This window comes from Theropithecus gelada, chromosome 13 (genome assembly GCF_003255815.1).
Source record: "Theropithecus gelada isolate Dixy chromosome 13, Tgel_1.0, whole genome shotgun sequence".
In the NCBI taxonomy this organism is placed as follows: domain Eukaryota; kingdom Metazoa; phylum Chordata; class Mammalia; order Primates; family Cercopithecidae; genus Theropithecus; species Theropithecus gelada.
This window is the reverse complement of record NC_037681.1, coordinates 19,533,664-19,542,580: the sequence shown is the minus strand read 5'-3', so window position 1 is coordinate 19,542,580 and position 8,917 is coordinate 19,533,664. Positions and strand designations below refer to the sequence as shown.

General features: G+C 55.8%; 1 protein-coding gene across 2 annotated transcripts in view; it reads left to right on the top strand.

Moving 5' to 3' along the window:
* The first annotated feature begins 1,196 nt into the window (after nucleotides 1–1,196).
* CNNM3 (cyclin and CBS domain divalent metal cation transport mediator 3) overlaps nucleotides 1,197–8,917 on the top strand; it is a 22,076-nt gene continuing 14,355 nt past the window's right edge. For both annotated transcript variants that reach the window (XM_025353968.1, XM_025353967.1), the window contains exon 1: nucleotides 1,197–3,688. In XM_025353968.1, the coding sequence (XP_025209753.1) occupies nucleotides 2,464–3,688 (1,225 nt within the window). In that variant the 5' untranslated portion in view covers nucleotides 1,197–2,463. The remainder of the gene's footprint in view (nucleotides 3,689–8,917) is intronic.

The window sequence follows — 8,917 nt, the reverse complement described above, 5'->3', positions numbered from 1 at the left end:
CCAGAAAGTTAGTTACAGGTTGGTGGTTTTCCAAGGAAGCCTGAGACAAGGAAAAAGTAACATGTCAAAGATGAGAGCTCTGTCTCTAAATCCATGGGGAGTTTCTCCTGGCTTTCCTCTGGAACCGTTCTTAGTTAATGACTCTTCAGGCACATGACTCATTTTTTTTTTTTTTTTTTTTTGAGACGGAGTCTCGCTCTGTCGCCCAGGCTGGAGTGCAGTGGCGCAATCTCGGCTCACTGCAAGCTCTGCCTCCCGGGTTTACGCCATTCTCCTGCCTCAGCCTCCCGAGTAGCTGGGATTACAGGCGTGCGCCACCTCGCCCGGCTAGTTTTTGTATTTTTTAGTAGAGACGGGGTTTCACCGTGTTAGCCAGGATGGTCTCCATCTCCTGACCTTGTGATCCGCCCGTCTCGGCCTCCCAGAGTGCTGGGATTACAGACTTGAGCCACCGCGTCCGGCCAACGTGACTCATTTCAAGCATGTCATCCATTCTCTTTCAATGTCAGTATTTTATCTTGACTTGGAGACAGAGGGAGAACTAAAGGAGCTGAATCTATTGTAATGTTTGCACTTTTGTTTTTTCTTCAGAGGCATGATGATGATCCAGTGGAAAGGCCCAGTAATGTCTTTATTGCTTCTGCTGGCGGCTTTACTCTGTAATCTGCAAAAGTAAGGTAAACTCAAAGGGCACAGAACATCATCTGGATAATGAAAACTGGAGCACACAGAGATGCCCCACTGGCCTGGTCACAGCTCTGGGTTTACAATGCAGAAGAGACACTATTACCATCTTCTAAAAATACACTATTATCTTTTTTTTTGAAATGGAGTCTCGCTCTATCGCCCAGGCTGGAGTGAAGTGGCACAATCTTAGCTCACCACAACCTCTGCCTCCCGGGTTCATGCCATTCTCCTGCCTCAGCCTCCCGAGTAGCTGGGACTACAGGCGCCCGCCACCACGCCAGGCTAATTTTTTGTATTTTTAGTAGAGACGGGGTTTCACCGTGTTAGCCAGGATGGTCTCGATCTCCTGACCTCGTGATCCGCCCGCCTCGGCCTCCCAAAGTGCTGAGATTACAGGCGTGAGCCACCGCACCCGGCCCACTAGTACCATCTTTTAAAAAGTTTTTTACAAAGTCTTTTCCTTTGGCCATTCACCACCAGCTTACTCATTTTTTTTTTTTTTTGCACATTACTTTCCACACAAGTTTTACTTTGTGGCCACAATGTGCATACTTTATTTGAATGTTACTTTCATGACATAACAAATTGTTTCTATAGTCTTTATAAAGGTCATTTAAAATGACATGCGCAGTAAGTCAAAGTCTTCCTGTGCTAGGAAATTTGAAAAAACAAAAGCGTAGAGAAAAATACAAAAATTACTGAATCTGAACATCTACAGAGAAGTGTTAGCATCTGGTCTGTTTCCTTCCAATCACAGACAGATCATATCTAATGGGTAAAGAACCTTCCATACTGTCAACAGACCACACTGTCTTCTAAAATCAATTCACCAGTGCGGATCCTCTGGAATAGATCTTGTGAGTCCCGAGGTGGTATTTTCCTCCCAGCGGCGAGCTATGAGAAGTGGAATCACCAGATGTAGTCATTCCGTAGACAGAACTGCCGCCTCCCTGCATGGCTGGGATGCTGACCTGGGTGGCAGGCCGGGGGCGCCGGAACCCAGCACGCACGCTAAGTCGGTCCGAGCTCCACTCTGCTCCTGTAAGATACTAACAACCTGAGGTAGCTGTCCAGACTCAAGGCGGTAGTGATTTTGTGTGTCTGCGTATTTATCGCGGGGTCCGCGGCGGGACCGCAGGGGCTGTGTCCGACGTCCCCAGACCTCCAGCAGGGTCCGGAGCGATGAACATCTTCCATCAACTTCACCTCCGGGCGCTCGGTCACTGGTTCTTACTTCAGCCCTCCTAGCCCCATAGGTCGGCGCGTCCAAAACTTTTCTGGCACCCGGGGGTCTTTCCTAAGAAAAAGGCGCATCTCTCGCACATTTAACTCTCCCTCCGGTCTTTAACTTCAGGCGCGCCAGGACCCGAGGTTCTTCCGAGCGGCAGCTCCGCTCCCGAGCCGGGCACTTCCCAGAGCATTGGCGCGGCCACCGGGCGCGGGGCACAGCCTCGGGAGGATGGGACTCCGGGCGCCGCGCGCGGGCCGAGGACAGCCGTGCTGGGGAGGCCCTGCCCGCCGCCCCGCGTTCTCCCGGCCACGGCCACCCCGCGCATCCGGAGCTGCCGCAGACCGGCCGGGCCCAGAGCCCCACGCCCCCGGCCCGCCCCTAGCGGCCGCTTGTTTACTCCCCGGCGCAGCCTAGTCCGACCCTGGGGCCCGCCCCTGCCCACCGCCTATTGGCCGAGGAAGCGCGAAGACCGGCAACGATTGGCCCGGGGAGGCGCGGGGCGAGCGGGGTAGGCTGCGCGAGAGGCCGAGAGGGGGCGGCAGGCGATGGCGGCGGCGGCAGCGGCGGCGGGTCTGTTAGGCTGGTTGTTCGCCGCGCTCTGCCTGGGCAACGCCGCGGGGGACGCCGCGCCGGGCCCGCGAGTGCTGGGCTTCTGTCTGGAGGAGGATGGAGCGGCGGGCGCGGGGTGGGTACGCGGAGGGGCGGCGCGGGACACGCCGGACGCCACCTTCCTCCTGCGGCTCTTCGGCCCGGGCTTCGCCAACAGCTCTTGGTCCTGGGTGGCCCCCGAGGGGGCGGGCTGCCGGGAGGAGGCGGCCGCCCCCGCGGGCGAGTGGCGCGCGCTGCTGCGCTTGCGCCTGCGGGCCGAGGCCGTGCGCCCGCACTCGGCGCTGCTGGCGGTGCGCGTGGAGCCGGGTGGCGGGGCGGCCGAGGAGGCGGCGCCTCCCTGGGCTCTGGGCCTGGGGGCGGCCGGGCTGCTGGCGTTGGCAGCGTTGGCGCGCGGCCTGCAGCTGAGCGCGCTGGCCCTGGCGCCGGCGGAGGTGCAGGTGCTGCGCGAGAGCGGCTCGGAGGCGGAGCGTGCGGCGGCGCGGCGTTTGGAGCCCGCGCGGCGCTGGGCCGGCTGCGCCTTGGGCGCGCTGCTGCTGCTGGCCAGCCTGGCGCAGGCGGCGCTGGCGGTGCTGCTGTACCGCGCGGCCGGCCAGCGTGCGGTGCCTGCTGTGCTGGGCAGCGCGGGGCTCGTGTTCCTGGTGGGCGAGGTGGTGCCGGCCGCCGTGAGCGGTCGCTGGACGCTGGTGCTGGCGCCGCGCGCGCTCGGCCTCAGCCGCCTGGCCGTCCTGCTCACTCTGCCCGTGGCGCTGCCCGTGGGGCAGCTGCTGGAGCTGGCAGCGCGGCCCGGGCGGCTGCGGGAACGGGTGCTGGAGCTGGCGCGCGGCGGCGGCGACCCCTACAGCGATCTCAGCAAGGGCGTGCTGCGCTGCCGGACCGTGGAGGACGTGCTCACGCCCCTCGAAGACTGCTTCATGCTGGACGCCAGCACCGTGCTGGACTTCGGCGTCCTGGCCAGCATCATGCAGAGCGGCCACACGCGCATCCCCGTGTACGAGGAGGAGCGCTCCAACATCGTGGACATGCTCTACCTCAAGGACTTGGCCTTCGTGGATCCTGAAGACTGCACGCCGCTCAGCACCATCACTCGTTTCTACAACCATCCGCTCCACTTCGTCTTCAACGACACCAAGCTGGACGCTGTCCTGGAGGAGTTCAAGCGAGGTAACATCCCGGGCATGGTGCAGGGGACGCCTGTGCCAGCGCCCTCTCCCTGAAAAGGGATGGAGAGTTATGAAAGCCTTCAGGAAAGGGTCCCACCCCCGTGGCGTGCGGTGAGACTTCTAAGGTCCCTTTTCAAGACGGTATTGGCCTTGCAGGTTGGAATCACCTTTTGAAATACTTAAAGGCCATCCATCAGAGTGGGAGGAATCCTTTAGACAGCGAACACTTTCAACCCCCGCGTCAGGATGGCACCCCTATACATGTCCTATTTGCAGGGAGGGGTATGTCCGCTTGGCGCTAATCCCCCAGCTCTTCCCCTCTCGCAGAGCGTTTCTGTGTGCTTGTCTTTGTAGCAGGTCCAAATGTTCGGATAGAAACTAGAAGAACACAGAGAAGAGGGTAGTCTCCAGGTATCTGGGACGTTGTGGCCCGCACACATGTAATGTCAAATTGACTGAACGTGTGATGTTTCCTTCAGCGCGTTCTTAAGGTCTCTGGCTTTACTGCAGATAAGGGTATTTAGGTGTCAATCTCTTATCTGCAGTAAAGCCAGGGAAACTTACACTTTGCTTTCCCCAAAAGTAACTCCACGGATGCTGACTTAGTCTCCCTTTCTCTCGGCTCTGTCGCCCAGGCTGGAGTGCAGTGGCGCGTTCTCGGTTCACTGCAACCTTCGCCTCCCAGGTTCAAGCAATTCTCCTTCCTCAGCCTTCCGGGTAGCTGGGACTACAGGTGCACGCCACCATGCCCGGCTAATTTTTGTATTTTTAGTAGAGACGGGGTTTCACCACGTTGGCCAGGCTGGTCTTGAACTCCTAACCAGGTAATCCACTTGCCTCACTCTCCCAAAGTGCTGGGATTGCAGGCGTGAGCCACTGTATCTGGCGTTTTTTTTTTGTTGTTGTTTTGTTTTTTTGCTTTTTAATCTCCTGTTTTTAAAAGATTTTATATAGAGACAGGGTGTCACTGTTTTGCCCAGTCTGGTCTCAAACTCCTGGCCTCAAGTGATCCTCCCACCTTAGCCTCCCAAAGTGTTGGGATTACAGGCGTGAGCCACTGCACCCAGCCTAACCTACTCTTTTCTATCTGTAAGGTTTCAAGTTCTCCCTTCACTCCACATTTTCATCCCTCCTTTCACTCTGTTTTATCTAAGCAGTTCGGAGATTGAAGGTAAAACCGATACTCCCCAGATGTGAAAGTGTGGTTTCCTCTGTAGTCCTCCCCAGCGTCATCCTTAGGGGTGCTCCCCAGAGTTTGGTGCTCACACCTTGGCCAACAGCCATGCTTCTCACACCTGCACTCCTGTAGGGTGAGGGTGGGGGCACCCCAGGGTGGTGGATGGGCTTGACCCTAAAGGCTGTCTGCTGTGAGACCAAGAAGTGGCAAAGCCTCCTGGTATTTGTGGCAGGACGTCTCTGGCACTGTCTGTCGAGAGCCCCTGGCCTGTCGGTGCAGGAAGCCAGGCTCTGTGGTAATGACTGCTACTCCTGACTGAGCACTGTTGTGTGCCAGGAGCTGATGGGCACTCTCTGTAATCTCGTCCCTTATTCCTTGCAGGAGGCCTGGGTGCTAAGTTACTGTCATTACTGTAGCTCAGGAAGGGGTGGTGGGAGGCTTGGGTGGGCAGCTCTAACTATTCTCTTAGACTGTTGGGTGCTCCTGGCTGTGTCCCTAGAACATGGCCATGCCACCCTGCCCTGGGGAGGGAGCCTGGGCTTGGGTCCAGACAGAGCCTCGTGGTGGTAAGTACTCCATGTGAGCTGCCGGAGCCCGAGGCAGGGGTGGTTCTCCTGGTGTGGTGGCCAACAGTGCAACCCTGGAATCAACGGAGTAGGTTCCATCCTGCCCTTGCCTGCTCCCAGCCCCGGAAGGCTGCTCAGCCTCTTGTAGCGCAGGCTCCTCTGCTGCTAGTGATCAGAGTGGGTAAGTGCACCTGCGGCGGAGACTCATCAAGCACTTTGGCCAGTGCCTGGCATGCACGTGCTGTGTGCTTGGCGTTGGCAGGCTTTGCCGGTAGGTGAGCCGTTTCCCAGTCCAGGCGCAAGGGGTGAACCTGGAAGTGCAGATTTCTGTTTCTTCCAGTCAGGTCACCAGACTTCCTTCTTTTTAGGGATAACGTGGAAGACTGTAGCTGTCCCTTTGGTGTTCTAAGCACTCATGTTTCTAGATTCTTTAAGAAAACGCTCACTCTGGTGTCTGGCTTCAGCCAGCTGCTGCTTTCAACAGTTGAGCAGTCCCCAAGCAGAGATTTGGGGCAGTGGAGATGGAAGGGTTGCCCCGTTCAGAACTAAAGGCAACTTCCGTAGTTGGTCGTGATGCTTAGGATGAGGCTGGTGAAAGTGGTCTTTCATTTTCCAAACCCTTAGGGTCAGGATCTTGGCTGCCGTGGTCTTGTCTTTCAGATGCAATGGATGAGCTCGGTCCAGGGTGGTTGGGGCTTCCACTTGGGGAAGAATCGAAAATGTTCATGTTCATTGGGAAGGAGCCTAGAGGCAGGATGTTCCCCGGCGGGGGTGGGGGGGTACGGTTGTGTGCTGTGTAAGGATCTTGGACTTGATCACCAGGGCCACGAGCGTCAAGTAGCAGCATCAGTTTTTTTTGTTTTTTTTTTTTTTTTTGAGACAGAGTCTCGCTCTGTCGCCCAGGCTGGAGTGCAGTGGTGCAATCTCCGCTCACTGCAAGCTCCGCCGCCTCCCGGGTTCATGCCATTCTCCTGCCTCAGTCTCCCGAGAAGCTGGGACTACAGGTGCCCGCCACCACGCCCGGCTAATTTTTTTGTGTTTTAGTAGAGACGGGGTTTCACCATTTTCGCCAGGATGATCTCGATCTCCTGACCTCATGACCTGCCCGCCTCGGCCTCCCAAAGTGCTGGGATTATAGGCGTGAGCCACCGCGCCCGGCCAGCGTCAGTTATTTTTACAGATCAGTAATGATTGTGGAGACCAGCGATGTGAGGGATCCAGGTGAGAGGGGGTGATAACCTGAACAAGGTGCATGGCAGGCCTGGAGAGGAGCCCCAAGAGGGCAGCAGAGATGGAATTAGGAAGATTGGTGTCTGGCAGCCGGGCTGTGCAACAAGGAGCAGCAGCTGAGGATGAGGCCCAGATTTCTGACTGTGTGGTGGCGGTGCACCTTCACTAAGGGCCAGGCATGGGGAGCAGGTTTTGGCCATTGAATTTGTGTCTGTGCAATGTCCCAAGAGGCAAACTTTTTTTTTTTTTTTTTTTTTGAGACGGAGTCTCGCTGTGTCACCCAGGCTGGAATGCAGTGGCCGGATCTCAGCTCACTGCAAGCTCCGCCTCCCGGGTTCACGCCATTCTCCGGCCTCAGCCTCCCGAGTAGCTGGGACTACAGGCGCCCGCCACCTCGCCCGGCTAGTTTTTTGTATTTCTTAATAGAGACGGGGTTTCACCGTGTTAGCCAGGATGGTCTCGATCTCCTGACCTCGTGATCCGCCCGTCTCGGCCTCCCAAAGTGCTGGGATTACAGGCTTGAGCCACCGCGCCCGGCCCCAAGAGGCAAACTTCTAGCAGGCGGTTGATGTGAACTGCAAGTGGGAGGCAGAATAGAGTGTCTCTCCGGTCACGGGAGGCAGGCAGAGAGCCTCAGCCTCCCAGGAGCACAGGTGTGTCCGGGGCAAGCAAAGCCCAGGATAAGTTGGCCAGGAGGAGGCCAGACCAAGGAAGGAGGAGAGCCCGAGATGTGGAATGTCCTGGAAGCTAAGGGAAGACACCACTTTCCCAGGGAAGGGGAGTGACAGGAGAGGAGGCCAGCAAACAGGATACCGTTGACCTCTGCAAGAGCAGATTTGGTGCCACGGCAAGGGAGCCATTTGAGGAATGAATGAGGTGTGGAAAGGTACGAGAACCAATGTAGACAGCCCTCCACAGAGCGTGGCTGCAGAGAGCAGTGACCGGCAGAGGACTGGGGCAGGGGAGGAGGCCCTCTGCTGTTTGGTTTTAAGATGGGCAGGTGGAGCAGGTTCAGACTGAAATGCCGGTGGAAATGTAGCTAGGAAGGAAATTAGAAAGGCCAGGGTCCAGGCTGCTCCTGTTCTGGGCTGAGTGGCCTCCAGGCAGGTCACAAGCAGCCCGCTGCAGGAGGATTTGGGGATGAGTGCTTCTGCTTGAAATGGACCTTTCTAAAAGCTGCCTGACAGCACGCTGAACAGGATCCCCTTGGAAGACAATGGGGGAGGTTTTTGGAACCTGGAAGTTGAATGAGGAGCTTTTTAATCCCCCTTGACTTTCCCGCTCCTGTGGTGAGTGAGGGCCATTCGTGGGCGGACTGGCCATGTCTTTCTGGTGACATCCCAGAACTTTTTTCTCTGCTTCTCTAGTTCAGTGCAGTCCTTTGGCAAATATATTTTTTCTGTGTTAAAGTCCTTTTTGTCCTTCCTAACCTTCTTAGGCATTCCTCGGCTTAGGAACAAAGAGCATATTGCAGCTTTTGTGGTGTGTGAAGTTTTAAAAATCGATTCCCTTCCCATCTCTCTGCCAAGCGTATGAGCCTCTGAATTTCCGGGAGCTGGAGTCCCTGCCATCTTGGCAGTTCATTCCAGCTCTTGTTTCTTTTGCTCCGTCTGCTAGGGAACTTTAGTCTGGGGGCGAGGTAACCTCCCCATCAAGGCACCCCTCAGTCAGTGCCAACTTGAGATGACATGCTGATTGTTTTGTGCAGACGCACCAGGAAGAGTGAGTGCTTCGGAGCAGTAATAAATAAGTCGGACAGCTGCTCCTTGACTTACAAATGGGGTTATGTCCCGATAAACCCACTGTACGTTGAAAATACCTTAAGTCAAAAATGTGTTTGATACATCTAACCTACCAAACAAAATAGTTCGGCCTGGCCCACCTTAAACATGCCCAGAACACTTACTTTAGCTTGCAGTTGGGCAAAGTCATCTAACAAAGCTATTTTAAAATGAAGTGTTGAATATCTCATGTAATTTATTGACTGCTGTACTGAAAGTGAAAGCAGAATGGTTATGTGTGTTTGAAGTACAGTTTCTGCTGAATACATATTGCTTTTGAACCATCAAATTTGAAAAATTGTAATTTGAACCATGGTTAAGTCAGGGACCTTAATGTACAAAAGAACGTTATTGGCCAGGCGCGGTGGCTCAAGCCTGTAATCCCAGCACTTTGGGAGGCCGAGACGGGCGGATCACGAGGTCAGGAGATCGAGACCATCCTGGCTAACATGGTGAAACCCCGTCTCTACTAAAAA